This window comes from Moschus berezovskii, chromosome 23, assembly GCF_049115385.1.
Source record: "Moschus berezovskii isolate FMDL1 chromosome 23, NW_MosBer_1.0, whole genome shotgun sequence".
Lineage (NCBI taxonomy): Eukaryota > Metazoa > Chordata > Mammalia > Artiodactyla > Moschidae > Moschus > Moschus berezovskii.
In genome coordinates this window covers 50,216,468-50,243,039 of record NC_142482.1, presented here as the reverse complement: position 1 = coordinate 50,243,039, position 26,572 = coordinate 50,216,468, and the positions used below count along the sequence as shown (strand labels likewise).

Below are 26,572 nucleotides of genomic sequence, written 5' to 3'. Positions count from 1 at the left end.
AAATCTAAATAAAATAAAAATTTTTATTTTAGTCTCCCTTAAACTGATACAAACATATCAGTTTAAGCACATTTAGACTTGTATCTCTTAAACAAGAACATCAGAGTAAATGCATAAGCTGAATATTAATTAAAGTTGTTTTTGTTCAGTCACTAAGTCATATCTGACTCATTGAGACCCCACGGACTGCAGCACATCAAGTTTTCGTATCTTTTACTATCTTCACTTTATAGACCAGTGCAATTTAACATTAACTTAACATTAATGTGAAGGATGGTGTTTCAGTTCAGTTCAGTTCAGTCGCTCAGTCGTGTCCGACTCTCCGCGACCCCATGAATCACAGCACGCCAGGCCTCCCTGTCCATCACCAACTCCCGGAGTACACTCAAACCCACGTCCACAGAGTCGGTGATGCCATCCAGCCATCTCATTCTCCGTCGTCCCCTTCTCCTCCCGCCCCCAACCTTTCCCAGCATCAGAGTCTTTTCCAGTGAGTCAACTCGTCGCATGAGGTGTTTCAGTTCAGTTCAGTTCAGTTCAGTCGCTCAGTCGTGTCCGACTCTCCGCTGTTTAGTTTCCACTAAATCACTTTTAACATTTAGGCTCTGAGTTTGGTGTGTTCCAGTTAACAAGCAGCAATTCAGTGATCTTGCCACCTTTCTGTGCTGGAATCTTGATTTGTACAGCTTACAAATCGATCCTGGGTGTTCATTGGAAGGACTGATGCTAAAGCTGAAACTGCAATACTTTGGCCACCTCATGCGACGAGTTGACTCACTGGAAAAGACTCTGATGCTGGGAAAGGTTGGGGGCGGGAGGAGAAGGGGACGACGGAGAATGAGATGGCTGGATGGCATCACCGACTCTGTGGACATGAGTTTGAGTGAACTCCGGGAATTGGTGATGGATATGGAGGCCTGGCGTGCTGTGATTCATGGGGTCGCGGAGAGTCGGACACGACTGAGCGACTGAACTGAACTGACACTTGGCCCAGACACCTCCTCCGTAGTTTTATTTTATCTGCCTCTGACAGTGAAAGTATGCCTACTTGGAAACACAGAACTGCAGCCCAAACACAAGTGTGAGCATTGAGACTGAGTAGAAATGGGTGTTCTCTTTTATTCATATCATTAAATAAACATAAAACGGGGGAAAAAACTCTTGCCATGGAGAACTAAGCGCCCAGGAATGCACCTTTGCACCCGGTTTGAAACGTACTGTGTTAGCTAGGCACCAAGGTCTGTGAGAGCAGTCAAGCTGGGCGTTGCATCAGGTTGGGGTCCAAGACAAGACTCTCATATCAGAGAAGCTTAAGGATGAGAAATGTAAAACTAAGGTCTCTTTTTGACATTATTTTATGGCTTATTGTTTGATTTGGGGCTTCTTTATAGTCACCTGATACTGGGTTTTCTTATCAGTCCTCTGATGTCGTGGTTGGCAAAGAGGTATGAAGGGGATCCCTGTCACTAGGAGTATAATATCTGTGAAAAGCAAATGTTTCTGAAAGGGTTTTTGTAAGGAAAAAATTTTAGGATCACGCTATACCAGGAAACGACTTACTGCTCAGCTATGGATTGTTGATTTATTTGAATGTTTTTAGACTATTATATGTGTCCAAGCCAGGATGTCCTGGGTGTGTTAAAAGACTTTTGAATTGGGAGAGATACCATCTTGAGTTTACTAAAATTTAAGTCAACAGCATCTAACAAAGAAGGCTTTATTGGATCCTGTGCAGACATCATAGTCTGAACCGAAGTAAACAGAATCCTGGCTTTAGTAAGAGCTGTTATTTAGAACATTTGAGACATTGTGATGTAATTGTATCCTGAGGCTGAGAAGTGTTAGTCTCCATTTTATTAAATATCCATTTTAGTGTACAGCCTTGTAACAGCAATGATAAAAAGCAAAACAGATACTTACTCAAGGCCAGTCTAGATTTTGGCCTTAAAGACTTTCCCCTTATCACCTCCTTTCCCAGCCATCGCTGAGCAAGGGATGGGAAACCCTAGGTCAGTAGGTCATCAGCTCAGCTTCAAGCCCTGTGGGCTGCCAGCTCTCCTATGCCTTCAGAACCCCAGCCCCTGCATCTCGAGGTGTCCAGGGTCCTGGTGGGTCAATTTAAACTTTCAATTAATGGCATGTCTTACCTCTTTTCTCGCAACCAAACCTATTATCCTCTTACCTCCCCTCCCCATCCTCTTAGAGTCACATCTCTCTTTTAAAAAAAATCAATGTATTCACTTTTGACTGTGCTGGGCCTTCGTTGATCCATGGGGGCTTTCACTAGTTGCAGCTAGCAGGGGCTGCTCTCCAGTTGCAGTGCTCGGGCTTCTCACTGTGGTGGCTTCTTTTTATACAGCATGGGCTCTAGAACACAGGCTAGGTAGTTGTGGCCCACAGGCTTAGTTGCCCTGCAGCACATGAGATCTGCCCAGACCGGGGATCGAACCCGTGTCCCCAGCATTGGCAGGCCGATTCTTAACCGCTGGGCCACCAGGGAAGTCTGGGGGTTGCATCCCTTCTGGGACTTTGGTTTCCGCGCGCCGGCCTAGAATTCGGAGACACCTGTTCCATTCTCTTCTTTACATTTGCTGCCTGTCTCAGTCTTCATGTATTTTTTTCTCATGGAGGACTCTCCATTTCCCTGAGAGTAGGTTAGGCAGGTGGTCCTGGCCCATTTTATAATTGTGAGTGCTGCAGTGAGAGAGGTTAATCACTTGCCCAAAATGCAGAGGAGACGTTGGAGCTGGTACTTCAGCCTTAAAAATTTGAATTCAGTTCCATCAACCAAATTCATGGTAGTGCTTTTTTTCTTAGAAGAAAATTCTTTCAGAAAGATATAACCTAGTGACAGAGAACAACTGTACAGTGTATGTATAAGACACACAGACACACATGCATACTGTAATTCTGGTGGTGGATACATAGCTTTGTCTGAATGTTGTAGCTCTTCTGTTGTGTCTACCTGATGAGAATACCTCATGAAGAATGCCCTTTGATAAACTGGAAAATAGCATCCTTGAAAGGGACCTAGAAGAAACCCCTTTATGAAAAGACTCTACATAATTTGTAGACTTTCAGGATTCAAACAGACAGATCATCTGGCTCAACAGATGTTTGATGGTTAAATCCTTGATTAAATCTCATTTGAGTCCTTGAGTGCTATGGAATGATTTTGAGGAACAATCCTTATCGTTATGTATGATCTTAATGGCCTGAAGATGCTCCTGTGTTCTATCAAACTAAGTGAAATGTTGATGCTTTAAAAGGAGAAATCGTTTCATCAAGGTTTTTGAAAAGTTCAAGTTTTGAAACATTTTCCCTTAGAATATATTAGCTCTTATGAAAATTGCCTATTTAGGCTTCTGTTTAATGCCATTGTTTAATGGCATGTGATTTTTTAAAATGTGACTAAATAATAGTATTTTCTTTTTTTCCGTGTTTCTCTGTTTTTATTTACAAGCTCGATGCCATTTCTCCCAGAATTATTAACCATTTTACATATGTTTGGTTTGTGTAACATGCACAGGGGTTCATGTGATTGCTTTTGGTTCTTTTGTGCTTTAGCCAGAGGTAGTAAAGAAGAGAGGGAGGGTTTGAGATTAAATTTTAGTGAAAACTGATGTCAGACATATAATGAACCTAAGGTACTTGAAAATTCAGTGGAGCTGGTTGTTTCCCTCTTTGCCTTCAGTCGAAACGCCCTTAGTAATGGAGTGTCAGGTGCCTGTGCAGTAGCATTACTTTGCAACTTGCACTTACAAATTTCTCTCTTGAACCAGTATTTCTCATAATTTTTTTTAAAGGAATCATGTACTTACAGCCTGTAGTCAGTGTACACAGTTCTAACTTCTCTCCTCGAAGCATGGGTCAGAGAATATCATGGTCAGGAGAGACTTCGTGGGAAGCTTCAAAATTCATTGGTTTGTATATTGTGGTTTCAGCCTTCCTAAGAGCATTACCTTAGCAAATAGAGCATCCATTATAAACTCTTGGGATAGCTTAGATTTCAGCTTTACAAATTTACAATAAAAGTTGAAATGAATATTTTTGCTTTTAAAGATACCCATAGTCTATTTAGTTGCTATTTCAGTGTTGTCTATAGATGCAAATAGTTCTACAGAGAGAAATTGAATAGAGGTGTGTGTTCTGTTGTAAATGTCAGCTCTGTTTATGGAACTTCTCTACCACAAGTGGTTTAACTGGTTTCCTGAAGGGAGCAGAGAAAGAATAATCTCACAAGACTAAAAGATTAACATTTCTCCACAAAGTTACTGGAAGTCTAAGACTAGGTGACTGAGTGACAGTTGCTCCGTCGTGTCCGGCTTTTCGTGACTCCATGGATATATAGTCCATGGAATTCTCCAGGCCAGAATACTGGAGTGGGTAGCCGTTCCCTTCACCAGGGAATCTTCCCAACCCAGGGATCGAACCCAGGTCTCCCACATTGCAAGAGGATTCTTTACCAGCTGAGCCACCAGGGAAGCCCAAGTGTACTGGAGTGGGGAGCGTATCTCGTCTCCAGTGGATCTTCCCAACCCAGGAATCGAACCAGGGTCTCCTTCATTGCAGGTGGATTCTTTACAGCCGAGACCGAGACCATGTGAAATGCAGTAAAAATATGACTAAGTATTCTGCAGTTTGCACATTTCCAAAGGGCTTCCACGTACAAAATTCTGGGTTTGTGTGTATGAGTGTTTTAAACCCTGGGAAGCAGCCATAATAGGTATTATTATCCCCATTTTAAAAATGAAGGGAGTGTCAGAAATTGAGAGAGTAGCATGAAAACATATATATTACCATATGTAAAATATGTAACATGTGAAATAGCAGTGGGAAGTTGCTGTATGTCGCAGAGGGCTCGAAGGGGTGCTCTGTGACAACCTCGAGGGGTGAGGTGAGGTTGGAGGTGGGAGGGAGGTTCACAGTGGAGGGCACGTGTACATACCTATGGCTGATTCATGCTGATGTATGGCAGAAACGTTATTGTAAAGCAGTTATCTTCCAATTAAAATTTTTTTAAAAATGAAGGGAGGCCAGTCTGGGTCATGGTTTAGGTAACGTTCCCATTGTCGGCTGATAGAGCGGCACTGAGTTTAGAGCCCAGGTATTAGGATTTGATGCTCATTGTACCGTTCATTTTGTTTTTCTCAGATGTCTTCCCCTTAAGCCTAGAGACCATACATTTTCACTTTCTAGTTCAGTTTCAAGTGGCAGCTGGGATCTAGTGGCAGATGGAAGGTCGAGAGGTCCTCAGAAGCGGAGCTGGGTGGACAAGGCTTTGCATCGTTTACTCATGTGTCCCCTCAGTTCAGTTCAGTTCAGTCGCTCAGTTGTGTCTGACTCTTTGCGACCCCATGAACCACAGCACGCCAGGCCTCCCTGTCCATCACCAACTCCCGGAGTTCACTCAAACTCATGTCCATCGAGTCGGTGATGCCATCCAGCCATCTCATTCTCTGACATTATTTTTCTTGAGCCACTTGTGTACTCCCTCTTGAGTTTTGCCTGTACATTGAAATTCTTCCTCACGTTTTCTTTCTTCGGCTTTCGTGACTTATTCTTCCTCATACTGGAGCCCATATTTGGCACAAGACCAAGTGAATGTTCACGTTTCTCTTTTGAGCAAAAAAATGAAAATTAAAATTTTATATCTATATGTGGTCGATTGTAGGGGAAGAGTGACTTAAGAGGACTCTGCTGTCAGATAGTGTCTGTTTTCCAATTCATACTAAATCATCTTTTATTCCCCAGTTCATACTAAATCATATGCATTTCCCCATTGTCTTTAAACATCATTTGAAAGTACTTTTCTCGATCCCTCAGCATTCAGTTGCTTGAATTTAGCATAATCTACTGATGAGTTTTTCTATTTTGGATAATGAGGCTATTTTCTAGTTTTCTCTGTGATAAAAGTGATTGACTCCTTGAAGAAGGGACTTTTCAAATATTTAGAGAGTAAAAAATTTGGTTTAAATGGTTTATCTTAGTCATTAATTCATTAGTACATTCTAGCAGTAATTTCAATCAGATAAATACTAATACATAATTATTTTTCTGAAATAATAAAGTTGTGATAGTTTCAGATGGGGAAAAGCATAAAGATGGTCAGTGAAAGGAAAAGACTTCACAATTATGTCATTAGGATTTATTTACTAGTTAAGCCTTTACTGGTGACACCAATTTGTCCTTCGTGTTGTATTACTTCTCTCTGGGTTTCTTATTTCCTATATAATTATTTTTTTCTCAGATTCTACTCAAACCCCCTCCATTTTAGCATCTGCCAAGGCCTACAGTTCTTGGAGGGTCTCATTTGAGGGTCTCGATTTGAGAGTCTCAAACTGTCTTTGACATTTCCTTTTCCAGGTGTATTTGCTTTTGAGAGTATTTGTAGATAAGCCAGTGCCTTAATCTTATTTTGATTCTGTTTGATGAGCTTGACATGAATTCTACTTCTGGGCAAATTTTGAGAGAGAGGACCGCTGGGTGAAAATGGCAGTAGGAAGTCACATGAGATTTTTTCTTTTGAAGTACAGAGAAGGCTTTTGCCATTAGTGCAAGAGAGTGTTTCTCCTTTTCCCAATCTATGGTGAATAAAATGTGTGAGCTTACAGGAATTTGACTTGTTACCTTGGATAAACTCAATATTCTTAGGATGAAGTCATACATAATTAATTACCTGTCTCTGCATTCTTTCCAGAGTGATGGCACTTAGTATTCACACTCATGATAACTTTGGTTTCCTGAGTGCAGGAGCCCCAGGACTGCCAATTAAGGAAGAAGAGGTGGCAGGAGTTATATAACCTTGGGGCTTCTGTAATGTGGTGGGTAATTGTCTTTTTTCTTCTTAACTTCTAGTGTCTGAAACAGTACATGCAGCTGGCAATCCGCGAAGGATGTGGGTCTCCCATCACTTGCCCGGATATGGTGTGCCTAAACCATGGGACCTTGCAGGAAGCTGAGGTATGGATGGCTGCTCTGATCTTCCCCTTTTTCCTGTTGACATGATTTCCTGGGATCTTGGCTCTTTATGTACATCTCTACCAGGGAGTTTAGAAACAAAATACAGGGGTTAACTTTTTAAAGGAGTACTTTATTGCTACATACCTTGGATTCTTTATAGAGGCTGTTAAAGCTGTTATTTACTTTGGTTCTATTTATAAATGCCCCCTGAGTGTTGAAGAAGTTCTAGAATAGGCCAAGGTGCTAGAAATCTAATTTACCAAAGGTGAGCTTTGGAGGTTGAATAGTCAGTGGCCTGGGGATTTTTAATACTTCAAAGATAAACAGATGACTGATTAGCCGTAGTTATAGATAACATAAATTATTATGAATCTGCAGAGGTAGCCTGCGTTGAACCATTTCCAAAGAGCAGAGAAAGGCCTTTCTCTCAGTGTTTATCAGGTGTAGAAATGTGTTTTTTTTTTGAGTGAGTTCTCACTGTGACGTCTCTTTGTTTTTTCAATCCCCATTTAATAGCTTGCCCTTAAATCAGCTTTTAACTTTCAGGTTCTGCTCATTTCAAATCTTTTATGCCTTCATGTAGTTGCTTTCTTAGCCAGTATACTATCTAATACTTTCAATAGATTTATAAAACTGAAGCTCAGAGTGTCTAAATAACTTGCTCAAGAGTGCATATCTAAAAGGCAAAAGAGTTAGAATTCCAATCCAATTCTTTCTGACAGATTGCATGGCTTTAAAAGTAGAACTCAGTGGATAAATAGAGTTCAGAGTAAAGGTCTTGATAATTGAAAGTCCAATAGAGTGCATATATGTGTGTAGATATATGTGTGGGTATGTATGTACGCGTCTGTGTGCCTGTGTCTGTATGAAGGTGTGTGTATCCATGTCTGTACACACGTGCTTTATATATAGACAGATGTGCTTTTACATATATATATCTGTTGTAAGTAAAGCAATCAGAAAGATGGTATAGACCATTTTTAACCATTCTGCATCTGGGTGCCCTGTGTTTAGCTTATGAAATACCAAGTAAGTGATACAAGTGAGTGCGAAGTGATTTGAGGGGAAGAATAAAAGGAATGCATATTGTTTTAGAAGTTGTTCATTTTAGGAAAGTCATGAAATAAATGGAATTTTTAAAACAAAGAGGTAGTGTTGATTGGGTGAATCCTGTGGTGAGAAATATTAACTTTTGTATGAAAAATGGGTAGAAGAACATTAAAAGGGGGAAAGATTTGGTTATCTACTATGAATACTATTGATCTGTGCAACTTGGAAATGGTTTTTAAAAATGAGACCCAGGTTTGCAGGTGCGTCTTTCTAGACATGACCCTTCCAGGGAACATGCTTCCTTTTTGACTTGCTTCTGTGAGGTCTCATCAGTCAACAGATGTTTATTGAGTGTACAAAGTGCCAGCCTCTTTCCTAGTCAAGACAGAGAGGTGAATAAGATAGTCCCAGTACTGTTCTCCTGGAGTTTCTGACTTCGAAGAGAGACATTCAACTGATAATGAGCCAGATAATTAATTATAAGAGCAAAAAGCGTGAGATGGAGCAGGCAGCAGGAGTTGTGTCTGCCATGGAATCTTATTTAATTCTTGTGTGCGAAAGCTATTAAAACATAAATGAAGTGACCTTTCTAAACAAGCCTTTGAAATTCATTACGGTCTCTTTTCTAGATAAGCCTACATGTGGCTATTTGCAACTAATTACAATTAAAATTAGAAATTCATTCCTCTGATTTCACTGATCGCATTTTAAGTACTCAGTTGCCACATGTGGCTAGTGGCTACCAGGTTGGACAGCACAGAATAGAACATTTCCCTCTTTGCAGAAAGCTCATTACATAGTGGTGTTCTAGACTTTCTTTATTTTTCTCTAGACTTTAAATGAATGGTAACCATTAGCCATTGAGCCTTTGGATATCAAATGTTAGGGCTGATGTGTATAAACAAGTGACAGGCCGTGGTTTAGGTCTAGAGCAGAGCCTCCCTTTTCTGATCTCCTTAGTACAGACCTTCTCTGGTCATCTTCCCCCATAGCTCTTTTCTCCTTCTTAATCTTGACTTTTCCTGCTGTTCACATTCCCATTCGTGCTTCCCTAGTGCTGATTCCATTTACCCAGCTTTACTTTAAAAACAGTTTTACTTTTAGGCTGCATTAAAAGCAAATAAACCCACAATGGCTCTTAAAAATGACAAACGGATATCTGAAAAACAGAACAAAAACATACTCCAAACTAAACTATGGTATTTCTTATATTCTCCAAAGTCTGTTTCCCATTAGATGAGGAAGAGACACTCTGGGGCCTTGAAGGACCATTTCTGTACTCATAGGTCTCGTTAAGAGCTTGCCTGAAGATGGGCGTGAATTGCAGTAATCAACTGTTCTTAACCAACTTGCCACTATTTTTTTCCCCCAGAATAAAAAACAAATGCGGTGGTGGTGATTGTCTCTCATTTTTGAATTGAGAAATGATTAGATTATAACGGAGCTATTGGTGGCTTCATCAGTTTATATGGGGTGACTCTTTTCAAAGCAAATACCTCACACACATGAATTTGGGCTACACCGTCTCTTTTTCTGACTTGCTTGACTTCACACTTTTCTCATATACAGTTGTTATTATAATACATAGTTCTTAATCTAGATATTATTGAGTCTATAACAGTGGGACATCCAGATTGTTCTTCTCTGGATTCTGTCTCCGTGACTACTTTTCCTATCATTAAAAAAAAAAAATTATTTTTATAGATAACAGATAAATATACTTTGCTTGTTAAGAATAATTCTGGTTAAGGCTGAGGTTCCATTTGTGATGCTTCTGTTTGTATTATAATACATGATCCTTCACTGTTCGTTTTCTTATAAAATGCATGGAAGTATAAATTTTTTCCTCCTTAAAGGACACCAGAAATTTAAGTTCTTTCCTCTGAAAGCTTTCCTCTGTAGCTGACAGAGTTGACTCTCCTTCATATTCTTGTCTCCTGAAAGTTTTAATGCTTCAAAATTGGCTCAGCTGTGGCTCTTTCCCTTCACTTCAATTTATCGGGAGTAGCTTCATCGGCAAAGGATTCAATGCCCAATCCAAAACCTGTTTGCTTATGTAAGGAACAGTGGAAAAGGCAGCTCCCCTTCAATGTCATGGAAGCTGGTGGGAGGTAGTGACTGGAGAACTTGTGTCCTAGAGGTGCACCCACTGGGAGCAAGGGAAAAGGAAAACTTTCCTCTCTTGCGTCATCTGGTCCTTCCAGCTGTTGCTCAGCAGTGTTTGATCCAGGAATCTTGTCCAACATGGAATTATGAAAGGCAGGACACAGATGGTTGGTTCTGATAGCTTTACTTTAGGCAGAGCCTTTGCTTGAAGTTAGTAGCCCTGTTAAAAAGGCAGTGACTCACTGAAGCAGTTTCCTTACTGTGTTAGGGAAGTAACATAACCATCACTTACAGGGAAAGCATGAACCATGTGTCTGGACCATGTCAGATTTGAGCAGCAAGCACGTAAATGCCTACCATTATAGGACCTGAGAAGTGGGACTTTCTCCTGTGGCCAGCTGGTGGCGGACGGCTGGGAAAAGCTTCTCACCCACCCATCCTCCTTCCAAGTCCGAGGGCACTGAAACAACCCGCTGTTACTGCTGGTGCTACAGCGTGCACCAGAGGGTGAATGGATGCAGCTGTTCTTCTCAAGAACAGGGGCTCCAGAATCGCCATAGAAAGGGATTTAAGGAGGGACGCTGTGGAAAGACTGGGATGGGAGGGTGGGGGGTGCCAAGGAATTTAAAGCTGCATTTACAAAACAAGCACAGTTTTTACTCATGAAAGTGAAAGTGTTGGTCGCTCAGTCATGTCTGACTCTTTGTGACCCCATGGACTATAGTCCGCCAGGCTTCTCTGTCCATGGAATTCTCCAGGCAAGAATAGTGTAGTGGGTTGCCATTCCCTTTTCCACAGTATCTTCTTGACCCAGGGCTCGAACTCGGGTCCCTTACTTTATAGGTGGATTCTTTACCATCTGAGCCACCAGGGAAGCCCCTTAGTTTTTACTCATATCACATGTTTGTTTAGGGTGGTTTTGGTAAGTGAAATGAAAGTCGCTGAGTCGTGTCCGACTCATCGTGACCCCATGGACTATACAGTTCATGGAATTCTCCAGGCCAGAACAGCTACCCAGGAGTGGTAGCTGTTCCCTTCTCCAGGGGATCTTCCCAACCCAGGGATTGAACCCAGCTCTCCCACATTGCAGGCGGATTCTTTACCGGCTGAGCCACCAGGGAAGCCCAAGAATACTGAAGTAAGTGGGTAGCCTATCCCTTCTCCAGCAGATCTTCCCGACCCAGGAATCGAACCGGTTCTCCTGCATTGCAGTTGGATTCTTTACCAGCTGAGCTAGGCTGCTGGAATTATAAGAGATCCTGTAGTTACCCCCAATCACCCTTTAGCACTGTCTCCACTTGCCCTCTTTTTAAAGTAATTAATTAATTAGTTAGACTCTGCCAGATCTTGGTGTGGCATATAGAATCTTTTAACTGTAGCTTGTGGGCTCTCTTTCCCTGACCGAGGATCAAACCCAGCTCCCCCTTCATTGAGATAACAGAGTCTTAGCCGCTGGACCACCAGGGAAGTCCCACCATCTTTTTATTTAACTCTTTTTTTCCTCCTGTTATCAAGAGTATGATGCTGGGGCAAGTGGCCATATTGCTGCTCCTATGGTTTTAGGGTCTGAATGGGAAGGGACTGAATGTGTCTATAACAGCCTTTGGCTCTAATATGTGTTGGCTGAAAAAGAGTAAAACTTTGGGGCAGCACAGGAGAAAGGAATCTGCCATGCTGGAGTCAACAGACACTTTTGAAATTCCAAGCTGACTTTTGTTTTAGAACATATTTAAAGCTTTGTGTTAAAACTCCTTGTGAGTGGAGACTAATGTTTCTAAACTGCTTCTTTAACTGAAGGCAAATATAAGAAGACTCAGCAGTGTTGGAGGGAATGTGTCACATGGGTGGTTGTGAACATGGGAACATCCCTTTTACCCATCAATGGGCTGAGGGCAGGAGGCAGGGCATGACGTGGGAAGATGTACTGAGGCCTTGTTGTTGTTTAGTCTCTAAGTTGTGTCCGACTCCTTGCAACACCATGGGCTGTGGCCCACCAGGCTCCTCTGTCCATGGAATTTCCCAGGCAAGGATACTGGGGTGGGTTGCCATTTCTTTCTCCAGGGGGTCTTCCTGACCCAGGCATCGAACCTGTGTCTCCTGCACTGGCAGATGAATTCTTTACCACTGAGCCACCGGGGAAGCCCGAGGCGTCTGTAGAACAGGTTGAAAAAGAAGACCAAAGGCAGCCCTCTTCTGAGAGATTCCTGGTCCTGGAATTCCAGGTCTCCCCCACCTTGCAGTTTCCCATGAGCCCTGCTTTCTGGCTCTAAGACAGTGATGCCCTCTTGTTTCTCAGCTGTGATTTGATAGCTGGTTTGAGCTTGGTTTCCCTGGTGGCTCAGTGTAAAGAACCCGCCTGCCAGTATAGGAGATGCAGATTTGATCCCTGGGTCAGAAGATCCCCTGGAGAAAGAAATGGCCACCCACTCCAGTATTCTTGCCTGGAGAATCCCATGGACAGAGGAGCCTGGTGGGCTCCAGTTGATGGGGTCACAAAGGAGCTGAACATGACTTAGTGACTAAACAACAATGAGCTTAGTTTACTACAGTCAGATGAATGGGCAAATGTACCGGTTCTTATTTTCTGGGCTGTGATAGGAAGCATTCTTAGTTTCTGTGTTAGTGCGATAAGGCACTTATCACAAGACCAGTACTATTTCTCTTGTATTTTTTTGCAAGTCATGTGTATGTGTGTGTTAGTTGCTCAGTCGTGTCCAACTCTTTGCGACCCCATGGATTGTAGCTCACTAGGCTCCTCTGTCCCTGGAATTCTCCAGGCAAGAACACTGGAGTGGTTTGCCATTCCTTTCTCCAGGGAAGCTTCCTAACCCTGGGATCGGACCCAGGTCTCCCACATTATGGGCAGATTCTTTACCATCTGAGCATAGTTCTTCAAAAATTGCCAAAACCTTAACATGCTGTCACAATAAATTCCATGGTCAATTCCATCTCTAGATGTACTGATCTTTTGTATTGTGTGTTCAGCCTGTTCCTTTAATTTTTAAAAGCAAGAGTAGCAGAAGTGTGCTTTAAAGGGTCAAATCTAAGTAAGGTCTGGCCTTTTTTTTTTTTTTACCCCCTTCTATCTTGCCTTTCCAGACCTTGATGGTAGTACATACATGAAAGCCAGTCCCCAGCTTTTGTGTTTTAACCATTTCACTTTTCCAACTAAAAGACCGTATATATTGTATTTATCATTGTAATGAGAACACATTGCACTCTTAGCAGAAACACTTCTCTGGCTAACAGGCCTGTCTGCCCTCTCTTTTTCTTTAGTCTTTGTAAGGTTTGTGTCAATGTAGGTGGTGATGCTTGCTCAAATATGCGGTGGGCGTAGTTCATAATGGTACACAAGGATATGTCTTTTATTTCATCCATTTGTGGATATTAGATCTATCCAGTTAACTTTCCTGTATCATAGTTATAGCACCCCACATATACAAATATTCTGAATTCCCTGCTTATGCTCTGCTGTAGGTGGGGGGGATTGGAAAAGTGAAGACTTTCAGCAGAGTAGGAACTGAGGATTTAATAAGTATCCCCAGGTTTATTTTTAACAACAACAACAAAGACAGTGATTCAGTGGCTACAGGTAATCAGTAGGTTTTTGCTGTTAATAGTCTGGTATTATTATTGTTTTTGTTCTATTAAAATGAAACTGAATTTGCCTTTTCTCTGAATTAATTTTTTTCTTTTTGGAAAGAATTTCTATCGTGATGAGGAGAAAACGTGGTCTTTCATTCTTGGATAGGAGGAGAGATAAATTTTGTTTAACAGGTAGATTAGTACAAATTCCAAAGGAGAAATAATTAAAAAATCACTTTCAATCAAGTGCAGGAATTTTTTAGTAGTTGATTTGAGGGGAATGTTCTCTCAATATTTGAGAGGATACTTAGAAATTTTTGTTTCTGTTACATGAATATGAGTCCAGTTAGTAATGGATTAGAACTCACTGAATAAAATAAGTACCATTAGTTCATACTGATCTAAATAAATAAATGAACAAACAAATACATGAGGGATAAGGGACAACCTTTCCTTAAGATAGAATTATAAGTTACAAATACAGAATGAATGATAAAAATCGAAAATTATCATTAAACAAATGCCACAATAAGAATTATAGGCAAGAATTATTTTTTTAAAAGTCTTACAGAATTTGTTACAATATTGCTTCTGTTTTATGTTCTGGGTTTTTGGCTGTGAGGCATGTGGAATCTTAGCTTCCTGACCAGGGATTGAAGCTGCACTCCCCACATTGGAAGGCCAAGTCTAAACCACTGAACTACAAGGGAAGTCGCTAGGCAAGAATTATTGATAAATACAAAAATTAGTAGGAAAACCTATGATGAAAAATGGGATATTTGTAGACTCAAAACATCTCCCTACAAAATACTTGCTGGTTACAAAAAATATAGAAATCTGACAAATCACCTTGCTGTGCTATGTTCAGTCATGTTCAACTCTCTGTGACCCTATGGACTGTAGCCCACCAGGCTCCTTTGTCCATGGAATTCTTCAGGCAAGAATAGTAGAGTGGGTTACCATTTCCTACTCCAGGGTATCCTGACCCAGGGATTGAACCTGGGTCTCCTGCATTACAGGCAGTTTCTTTGCAGTCTGAGCTACCTTGCTGCTGCTGCTGCTAAGTCGCTTCAGTCGTGTCTGACTCTGCTCAACCCCATAGACAGCAGCCCACTAGGCTCCCCCGTCCCTGGGATTCTCCAGGCAAGAACACTGGAGTGGGTTGCCATTTCCTTCTCCAGTGCATGAAAGTGAAAAGTGAAAGTGAAGTTGCTTAGTCGTGTCTGACTCTTAGCAACCCCATGGACTGCAGCCTACCAGACTCCTCCGTCCATGGGATTTCCCAGGCAAGAGTACTGGAGTGGAGTGCCATTGCCTTCTCCACTGAACCACCTTAACCAAATTAAAAAGTTAATATTGACAGTAACGAGACAGGTTGTCCTCATGTATCTCCTGATGGCCCAACATCACTTCTGTGAAATTCTTGCTAAAAATGCACAACCTCAGCGTAATCAAGAGAAGGAATCAGACAAACCCATGATGGAAAATATTGTACAAAATAAGCGGCCTGAACCCTTCAAACATGTCAAGGTCATGAAAGCCAAAACATACCGAGAAACCGCCATAGATTGGAGAAGGTTAAGGAGGCATGGCAACTAAATGCTGGGTGGCATCCTGAATTGGATCTTGGACTGAGAAAAAAGACATTACTGGGACAATTTGTGAAGTTTGAATATGGCCCTCAGATTATTTTATATCGGTGTAAATTTCATTATTTTAATAATTAACTGTGGTTATGTAACTAAGGTGTACCTGTTAGGAGAAATTGAGGGAAATGACATTTAGGAACCCTATACAAGTTTTTGCCACTTTTTGTAAGTCTAAAGTTATTTCAAAATAAAAAGGTTAAAAAGGAATGTCCTGGCATGTCTTGAATGATTTGGAATTGCTTTGTTCACAGGAAGAGGATAATTGAATACATAACACACCTCATTATAATCTGTTCCATTATTCTCTAAGATTTCTGTTTTGCAATCAATTTTAGTGTTCTTGTGATTTATTTCTCTTTTTTAAGCAGTAGTTCCTTAACCTGTAGCCTGATTGAACCTTCAGTAATCATCCAAAACATTTATTTCAATTTTATAATTGTAAAAGACCTTGAGCGGTAGTGACTTAGCTTCTGATCGCAATGGAATCAGGAATTTAATACTCTGAATCATCTTTTTTTTTAAAACTAAAGTTTATACATACAAAGTTAAGTAAGTCAGAAAGAGAAAAGCAAATACTGTATATTAATGCATGTATATGGAGTCTAGAAAAATGATATCAGTTCAGTTCAGTCGCTCAGTCGTGTCTGACTCTCTGCAACCCCATGAATCGCAGCACGCCAGGCCTCCCTGTCCATCACCAACTCCCGGAGTTCATTCAAATTCATGTCCATTGAGTCGGTGATGCCATCCAGTCATCTCATCCTCTGTCATCCCCTTCTCCTCCTGCCCGCAATCCCTCCTAGCATCAGACTCTTTTCCAGTGAGTCAACTCGTCGCATGAGGTGGCCAAAGTATTGGAGTTTCAGCTTTAGCATCAGTCCTTCCAATGAACACCCAGGACTGATCTCCTTTAGAATGGACTATAGGTGGACTTATTTGCAAGTCAGAAATAGAGACAGACGTAGAGAACGAACGGACGGGTACCTTTGGGGGAGAGGAGGTGAGATGAATTGGGAGACTGACATATATACTTTGCTGCTATCATTAGATGACTAATGAGAACCTACTGTATAGCACCGTGAGCTCTCCTAAACGCTCTGTGCTGCTCTAAATGGGGTGGAGATCCAAAAGGGGGGTGGGTATATGTAAATGTATAGCTGATTCACTTTGCTGTACAGCAGAAACTAACACAACATTGTAAAGCAAGTATACTCTGATAAAAATTAATTTAAAAACAGAAAATGTCAAAGTATATAAAAACATTTCAGAAAATTAGCTCTAATCTGTGAAATCTAACAGACGATAAGATCAAGGAATAGATCTTTTTTAAAACTTATGTGTACATATTACCTCCTGAGTAATTTAAGTTCCTTGAAGACAGTTTCTGTATCTCCTTCTTTTGTATCCCAAGCTTCCAGCCAACATGTTACCCGTAATAGACTCTCAATGAGTATGTAGAGAAGATGTAAGTCCAGGAGGGAGGCTCTGGAGAAGAGAGTGGTGTGTTTTGTGTTAACTGGATTCCAGAAGGATCAAAGAAGTGATGGAATTAACTCTTTGTGAACACAAAATTCAACAGACAAAATTGATTTACTGTGTTAAGGACTAATTCCATACGAACTTTTGATCTAGAAAATAATAAAACAGGAGATACAAGGTAGAGGAAGAGACAGAAAAGCTAGAGACCTCTGACTTCCCTGTTGGCAATAATGTGTGCTCAGGTGAAATTTATCTTTCTCATATAAAAGTAAACTTCCATTGCTACCATTGTTGACTTTTTTACTGAATTAATTTCTGTCATTTTTCTCATTAGAATTTCATCTCTGTCTGAAACATTATCTCATCTCTTGTTGGCTCTGTTTTCCATCAACTCTGTTGGACTTAGCTGTTGTATAAATTGCTTGTTATTGATCAGAATTTTTAGGGGTTGACTTTCAGGGGTTTGAAGGTCTTCATCAGTTCAGAGTCTGTTTTAGGTGGTAGCGGGGCTTCCCTGGTGGCTCGGTTAGTAAAGAATCGCCTGCAGTGTGGGAGACCTGAGTTTGATCCCTGGGCTGGGAAGAGCCCCTGGAGAAGGGGACCCTACCCACTCCAGTATTCTGGTCTGGAGAATTCCAGTTCAGTTCAGTTCAGTCACTCAGTCGTGTCCGACTCTCCGCGACCCCATGAATCACAGCACTCCAGGCCTCCCTGTCCATCACCAACTCCCGGAGTTCACTCAAACTCATGTCCACAGAGTCAGTGATGCCATCCAGCCATCTCATTCTCGGTCATCCCCTTCTCCTCCCACCCCCAACCTTTCCCAGCATCAGAGTCTTTTCCAGTGAGTCAACTCGTCGCATGAGGTGGCCAAAGTATTGGAGTTTCAGCTTTAGCATCAGTCCTTCCAATGAACACCCAGGATTGATCCCCCTTAGAATGGACTGGTTGGATCTCCTTGTGGTACAAGGGACTCTCAAGAGTCTTCTCCAACACCACAGTTCAAAAGCATCAATTCTTCGGCGATCAGCTTTCTTCACAGTCCAACTCTCACATCCATACATGACCACGGGAAAAACCATAGCCTTGACTAGACGGACCTTGGTTGGCAAAGTAACGTTTCTGCTTTTTAATATACTATCAAGGTTGGTCATAACTTTCCTTCCAAGGAGTAAGCGTCTTTTAATTTCATGGCTGCAATCAGCATCCGCAGTGATTTTGGAGCCCAGAAAAATAAAGTCTGACACTGTTTCCACTGTTTTCCCATCTGTTTCCCATGAAGTGATGGGACCAGATGCCATGATCTTTGTTTTCTGAATGTTGAGCTTCAAGCCAACCTTTTCACTCTCCTCTTTCACTTTCATCAAGAGGCTTTTGAGTTCCTCTTCACTTTCTGCCGTAAGGGTAGTGTCATCTGCATATCTGAGGTTATTGATATTTCTCCCAGCAATCTTGATTCCAGCTTGTGCTTCTTCCAGCCCAGCGTTCCTCATGATGTACTCTGCATATAAGTTAAATAAGCAAGGTGACAATATACAGCCTTGACGCATTCCTTTTCCTATTTGGAACCAGTCTGTTGTTCCATGTACAGTTCTGACTGTTGCTTCCTGACCTGCATACAGGTTTCTCAAGAGGCAGGTCAGGTGGTCTTGGATTCCCATCTCTTTCAGAATTTTCCATAGTTTATTGTGATCCACACAGTCAAAGGCTTTGGCATAGTCAATGAAGCAGAAATAGATGTTTTTCTGGAACTCTCTTGCTTTCTTCATGATCCAGCGGATGTTGGCAATTTGATCTCTGGTTCCTCTGCCTTTTCTAAAACCTGCTTGAACATCTGGGAGTTCACGGTTCACATATTGCTGAAGCCTGGCTTGGAGAATTTTGAGCATGACTTTACTAGCGTGTGAGATGAGTGCAATTGTGCGGTAGTTTGAGCATTCTTTGGCATTGCCTTTCTTTGGGATTGGAATGAAGACTGACCTTTTCCAGTCCTGTGGCCACTGCTGAGTTTTCCAAATTTGCTGGCATATTGAGTGCAGCACTTTCACAGCATCATCTTTCAAGATTTGAAATAGCTCAACTGGAATTCCATCACCACCACTAGCTTTGTTCATAGTGATGCTTTCTAAGGCCCACTTGACTTCACATTCCAAGATGTCTGGCTCTAGGTCAGTGATCACGTTATCGTGACTATCTTGGTCTTGAAGATCTTTTTTGTACAGTTCTTCTGTGTATTCTTGCCACCTCTTCTTAATATCTTCTGCTTCTGTTAGGTCCATACCATTTCTGTCCTTTATCGAGCCCATCTTTGCATGAAATGTTCCCTTGGAATCTCTAATTTTCTTGAAGAGATCTCTTGTTTTTCCTATTCTGTTGTTTTCCTCTATTTCTTTGCATTGATCACTGAGGAAGGCTTTCTTATCTCTCCTTGCTATTCTTTGGAACTCTGCATTCAGATGCTTATATTTTTCCTTTTCTCCTTTGTTTTTCGCTTCTCTTCTTTTCACAGCTATTTGTAAGGCCTCCTCAGACAGCCATTTTGCTTTTTTGCATTTCTTTTCCATGGGGATGGTCTTGGTCCCTGTCTCCTGTACAATGTCACGAACCTCCGTCCAGAATTCATCAGGCACTCTATCTATCAGATCTAGTCCCTTAAATCTATTCCTCACTTCCACTGTATAATCATAAGGGATTAGATTTAGGTCATATCTGAATGGTCTAGTGGTTTTCCCTACTTTCTTCAATTTAAGTCTGAATTTGGCAATAAGGAGTTCATGATCTGAGCCACAGTCAAGGACTGTATAATCCATGGGGTCAAAAAGAGTCAGACATGATTGGGTGACTTTCACTTTCACAGGCGGAGTACAAGACTGTCATATAGAATCAAAGACCTTAAGTGGGTTTGGGGGGGGTTGTTAAAATATCACTGAGGTCTCTTGGGTCCAGATGACGTCATTCTACAAGTACCCTTGACCCCCAAATTAATGTACGATTATTTTATTTGTCCTCCACCTTCGGTGAATCAGTGACTAAGTCAAGAATTTCACTGATTTATTAATGTCTCTCTTCACAAGCCTGTACCTTCTGTTTCCAACTCTGCATTTTATTTGAGACCCCTTTGTCTTTCAGGAAAGAGGTCCAGATAGTATTAGAACAGATGAAACAATACTGACTTTCAGTATGATAAAAGCCTAACTATATTAAAAAAAAAATTAGGGTAAAATCAATATCACATAAAATTAACCATAGTAAAGCTAATGAGCTTTTATTTAAGGTGCCAGATTGAAAATGCAACGTTTTCCCCCTCCCCACTGGAGAAAAATGTTATAATTAAGTTTATGTTTTACCCGTTTTTAGTTGGTACATAGAAGGCTGAACTTGCCTGTTTTGTTGTTCTTCATACATTTTAGCTAACTTAGCTTGATTCATTTACAGAATAAACAAATTGATTTTTTTTGTGAGGAGGAGAATTAGATTTTCATTACCTTTTAAAATGTATTATGGTTGTTAAATACCATGTTAGATACCTTATTTTTAAACTCAGGTTTTCTCAAAGCAGATTGCCATTAGTTGTAAGAGCTTTTATCTAGATAGATTTTATAGCAAAAGTATGTCATGTTTTACAGTTGCAATTTCCAAGGCTAAGGCTATGTGCTTTATCAACTTGATGAATGTCTGAAAACCTAAAGTCCTTTGATTTTTCTCAGTTGTAAGTCTTTTAAGCAGTGTCAATATATTTATATGTTGACGTCAGTGGAATTATTATTTTTAGAATGCCGGTTTAAGAGCAGTTTGCTTTTCCTGCATCTGCCTTTGAAAAGCAATTTAAAATGATTAATCTGAAATGTCATTTAGTTAGATATGAATCACTGTTGTTTATTAGTGCCATCTGAAATGGAAATGGGCGCTTAGCCACAAGAAATATCTTTAGGCTCGTCTTCTCTGCCAGGACATGGATGACAATGAATGATCACTGGAGGCCCGTGAAGTGATGTTCGTCAAAAGAAATGGTGTTTCTGTTGCTTGGAAAGTACTATTCCCTAGCTGATGAGTGAAGTTATGTTATTCCTGAGGCAGTATCTGCCTGATCTTAGTTTTTCAAAGTTTTAAAGCTTAGAACTATAATCTTTTTTTCTTTTTTCATAGAAACCCCAGCTACTTTCTCCACTTGAATCATCAGGCTTTATTTAAGGAATGGTGCTCAGTAGGTTAAGATGAAAGTCTTTTAAAAATGTCTTAAGTGAAGAGAAAAAGGAGCATTGTTTATATATGTGCACAGATAATTTGCAAAGTCCAAACATTTGGTTGTCTAGTCTTGTTTGTTGTTATTTAGTCCCTAAGTTGTGTCCGACTCTTTTGCCACCCCATGGACTGTAGCCCACCAGGCTCCTCGGTCCCTGGGATTTCTCAGGCAAGATTACTGGAGTGGGTTGCCAATTCCCACTAGTCTTGATTCTGATAAAAGAATGGAAGATGATCACTGAGTTCTGTCACTGATGCCTTGAGCAGGGAATCCTAACCGTGGCTGAGGATTGGAGATGATTTGGGAACTGGTGCTTCTGTTAACTGCATGAACAGTATAAAGAAAAATGAAATTTGCAGACAGCTGGTATAGAGAAGATACTGTAAACCAGATAAGAAACAGGGATCAGAAAAAGACTGGTAACTTGGGGCTCTGTGATGAAAGTAAGGAAAGAAGTGAAATCTCATCTTTTGAATATCTCTGGTTTCAGATTGCCTGTTTGGTACCTGTGGATCAGTTTCAGCTTTACCAGCGGTTAAAATTTGAACGAGGTATGTACATGCTCTTCTTTTCATCCTGATGGTGGATGTGGTTTTACATGTGTCCTCTTGACACTAACCTGTGTGTAAGATTAAGGCAGCTGTGAGCTGTCAGCAAAGCCACAAGGGTACCCAGAAAAAGGCAAACTGTAATTGCAACATAAAATTTTAACTTTCTCAACCACAGCCAGAAAAAAATGCAGGCTAGCAGGAAATGGAACTTTCCTTATGTTGGTTGTTGTGTATTTTTAATTGGGCTTATGTGAGAGAAGTGCTGCAAAAGTTAAATAGTTTCCCAATAACAGTATGACAAATAGAACTGAAGTGAAAGTCACTCAGTCGTGTCCAACTCTTTGCAACCCCATGGTCTATACAGTCCCTAGAATTCTCCAGGCCAGAATACTGGAGTGGGTAGCCTTTCCCTTCTTCAGGGGATCTTCCCAACCCAGGGATCAAACCCAGGTCTCCTGCATTGCAGGCGGATTCTCTACCAACTGAGCCACAAGGGAAGCCCATGACAAATAGAAAGTGACCCTCAAAATGAGTTTTACCACCACTTTCCCTGCTTTCAAAGATCACTTCAAAAACATTAATCCACCCAAACATTTTCACTGCTCATTGTGATATTCACTGTCCTTCTGATTATACTTGAAATCATAGCCAGTGACTGAGTATATCATTCTAATGCTGTTTGCAATTGCGTGCCAAGTCGGTTCAGTCGTGTCTGACTTTTTGCGACCCTGTGGACTATAGCCGCCAGGCTACTCTTGTCTATGGGGATTCTCTAGGCAAGGATACTGGAGTGGGTTGCCATGCCCTGCTCCAGGGGATATTCCCAACCCAAGGATTGAACCCATGTGTCTTATTGTCCCCTGCATTGGCAGGCAGGTTCTTTACCACTAGCGCCACCTGAGGAGCCCTGCTATTTACAATGTATTGGACTAATTTTCTTTCTGATCTTAGACGTGGGGTAATTTATATAGCTTTTCTATTTGTATTGCCTTTTTATCTGCAGGAATCTTTTTTTTTTTTTTGGTGTGTTTTTCCATATCTGAGAAGTAGGAGAAGATTGTTTGCCCTGGGACTCACAGTACTTGTGTCAAGTGTGTAAAATAAACTCTAACTTGAACATCCAGTTTTCCTGATTGCTAGCTTTTGAATCTGGATTAATAAAGTCCAGAGGTACGAGAGTAAGAAAAGAAGTGAACTTTTTAATGTGCCAGTAAATTTGGTGAACACAATTTATCTCATTTAATTTTTGCAATTACCCCGGTGGATAATTGTTACATGAAAACAGAAAGAGAACCATTTTGAGCATAAAGGGGGTAAGGATGGGAGCATTTGCAGGAGAATCACAGGATGGCATTCACTGCCTTTGACCAATGTTTGCTTCAGTCTCATAGGCTTATTTTTCTCAGCGAATCAAAAGCAGATTCATCTTTCATGGATACGTCATTTAACTAAATGAATAAGACTGGTATATTAAGGTGGAATTTATTAAAAAATTCTTGGACTACATTGCTTTGAATTGCACTTTTGCCCTCTTGTGTGTGCTCATGCTGAGTCGTGTCTGACTCTTTGTGACCCTATGGACTGTGTAGCCCACCAGGCTCCTCTGTCCATGGGATTTCCCAGGCAAGAATACTGGAGTGGGTTGCCCCATTTTCTCCTCCAGGGGATCTTCCCAACCCAGGAATTGAACCTGCGTCTTCTGCATTGACAGGTTGATTCTTTACCATTGAGCCAGTAAAGAACATAATTTATGAAGCAACAGAGTGGGGAGTGTTTTAAGTTCAAGTAAGACTATTCCATCATAAAAACTTACATACTAAAGCAAAATGCTATCCCTGTTCCCCAGAGGCAATAACAAGGGGCAGTTTTATAGGATATTTGCTAATCTAATTGATATAAAAACTTGGCAGTCTCAAAACAACTTGTAGGAAGATGCAAATAGGATGTTGTGAAACATGATGTCAGAACCAGCAGAATCAGATGAACTTTAGGTTTAATGGATAAAGACATAGGCTGATACACTGTCTATACTGTCCTGTGTGGATTCTGAGCTAACCAGAGGAATTGATGATAGCGTAGTTTAAATATTGGTTCTCCCTGATCCATCCACGTGGGCTGGTTAGGTTGAGCATTGTAGCATCACATGCTGATGAGTGGTGTCAAACGTCTGCCCTGACATTCTCTCACTTTATCCCAATATCCTCCACTATATAAATACATTACTGCTGGAATAAAGGTATTCACCCCGTGGATGGATGTGGCTGGTAGCCAATGCCATGATTGGAGGGCTGTTACCTAGAGAAAGTCTAAGGAAGTAGGTTGGATTTTCAGACTTCTTAAATGGTGAGACCTGTCAATCTCACCAGTCCCGTTCAGTAACCAGAGCTCAGCCTGGTTAGCTCAGAATCCACACAGGACAGTAGCCTATCGGTAGGGTTCCCTTGTTCCTGATGCCCCTCTCCTCCTCCATGACCATCGCCCCTCCCCCTACCCACTGCCCCATCTGTCAGTGGCAGGCCTTACTCCTCATTGTTTACAAACATTTTATTAGATAAAATATCTTTTTCTGTGATTCATTAGACAAATTCTCATAGTTGCTGCTGCTGCTGCTGCTAAGTCACTTCAGTCGTGTCCGACTCTGTGTGACCCCATAGACGGAAGCCCACCAGGCTCCCCCTTCCCTGGGATTCTCCAGGCAAGAACACTGGAGTGGGTTGCCATTTCCTTCTCCAATGTGTGAAAGTGAAAAGTGAAAGTGAAGTCGCTCAGACGTGTCCAACCCTTAGTGACCCCACGGACTGCAGCCTACCAGGCTCCTCCATCCATGGGATTTTCTAGGCAAGAGTACTGGAGTGGCTTGCCATTGCCTTCTCCGAATTCTCATAGTACCAGGCATTAAAGGTTTCTGTAAGTCAGTTCTCATGGATGAATATAAATTTTAGTGCATTCTAAAAATAGTGGGAATGCTGGTTCCACTCCTTACTAGACTGTGTAACCTTGATTTCTGTACCTCAGTTTTTTTCATCTGTAAAATGGGGATATTATTAGTCCCGATACCATGGGTTTGAGATGAGGATTAAATGAATTAAGAAAATTGCAGAGATTGAGACTTGCCTAGGACTATACAGGTGTGTCTCAGCTTCCTCATCTATAAAATTTTTTGAATTGGATATTTAAAAAAAAATTTATTTTATTTTTTGACTGTGTGGCATGTGGGCTCTTAGTTCCTGGACCAGGGATCAAACCCATGTCCCCTGCATTGGAAGCATGGAGCCTAAACCACTGGACTACTAGAGAAGTCCCTATACTTTTTATTGGAGTTAAAAGCATCATTACATTTACCATTTCACCCATTTTAGGTATGTCATTCAGTGGCATTAAGAATATTTACAATGTTGTACAGCCATCACCACCATCCACTTGCAAAACTTTGATCATCTCAGGCAGAAGAAACCCGGTAAAAACTAAACAGTAACTTCCTTCCCCACTTCTCCCAGCCCCTGATAACCTCTAATCTACTTTCCATTCTGTGAATTTGCCCAGTCTAGATATTTTATGTAAGTGGAATCACACAGTATTTTCCTCTTGTGTCTGGCTTATCTCCATCCACATTGTAGCATGAATCAGAACTTCGTATCTTTTTATGGATGATAAAGGAGATCAACCCTGGATGTTCATTGGAAGGACTGATGCTAAAGCTGAAACTGCGATACTTTGGCCACCTCATGCAACGAGTTGACTCACTGGAAAAGACTCTGATGCTGGGAAAGGTTGGGGGCGGGAGGAGAAGGGGACGATGGAGAATGAGATGGCTGGATGGCATCAGCGACTCTGTGGACATGAGTTTGAGTGAACTCCGGGAGTTGGTGATGGACAGGGAAGCCTGGCGTGCTGTGATTCATGGAGTCACAGAGAGTCGGACACGACTGAGCGACTGAACTGAACTGAAATGAATATTCCATTGTGTATACCTACCACTTTTTGTGTATCTCTTCATCTGTGGATAGACACTTGGGTTGTTTCTACTTTTTGGCTATTGTGAATCATGCTGCGTGAACACTGGAGCACAAGTACCAGTTCAAGTCCCTGCTTTCCATTCTTGTGGGTATATAGCTAGCAGTGGAATCGCCAGGTCATAGGGCAAGTCAGGAACTGCCGAACTGTAAAACTCTGTAATTTAAATAGACATTTATACTATTTTAAGGGCTTCCCTTGTGGCTCAGCTGGTAAAGAATTCACCTGCAATGGGGAGACCTGGGTTTGATCCCTGGTTTGGGAAGATCCCCTGGAGGAAGGGTAAGGCTACTTACTCCAGTATTCTGGCCTGGACAGTCCATGGAGTCGCAAAGAGTCAGACACAACTGAGCGACTTGCACTTCACTTCACTATTTTAAAGTATGGAGGTATTTTAAATTTGGAAGTATGTTAAATCTGGTGCCATTGTTTCAATTCCCTCATTTGATAAAAAAGGAGACTGACACCCGGGAGCATTTTGATCTTAGGTGATTTTGGAAGGCAATTTGTAATCATGTAATTCTTCCTTAGCATCCATTATAAATACTTATTATTAGAGAAAACATTCCACGTAAGAATAAGTTTGTTAATACCTGCTACTAACATGTCATTTACTTGACTGGGGTAATCTTTGTCTGAATGGTATACCTCTTTTTTACATAATAAGTTTCATATTCACCTCAAACTCAACACTTATCAGCTAGGTGACTTTGAGGTCTATGTCAGGAAAATATTTTATGTGGAACCGTTTAAGAGGGGATCTTGAACTGTATTAAATTCTAATATTATGAATAGGTTAAATTAACTGGTGGAAAGTAAAACTCATTGGCTGGACTCTGAGACAGAATTGGAGAGATTGTTTTTACTCTGAAAACAATGTAGAAACAGATTAGTGGCATCTGTGTATCTTAGTAAGAAAAATTATCATCTGT

At 41.1% G+C, this 26,572-nt stretch overlaps 1 protein-coding gene across 3 annotated transcripts in view; it reads left to right on the top strand.

Moving 5' to 3' along the window:
- RNF144B (ring finger protein 144B) overlaps positions 1–26,572 on the top strand; it is a 158,292-nt gene that overhangs the window by 109,743 nt on the left and 21,977 nt on the right. For all 3 annotated transcript variants that reach the window (XM_055405836.2, XM_088831344.1, XM_055405835.2), the window contains exons 3-4: positions 6,859–6,963; positions 21,566–21,626. In XM_055405836.2, the coding sequence (XP_055261811.1) occupies positions 6,859–6,963; positions 21,566–21,626 (166 nt within the window). The remainder of the gene's footprint in view (positions 1–6,858; positions 6,964–21,565; positions 21,627–26,572) is intronic.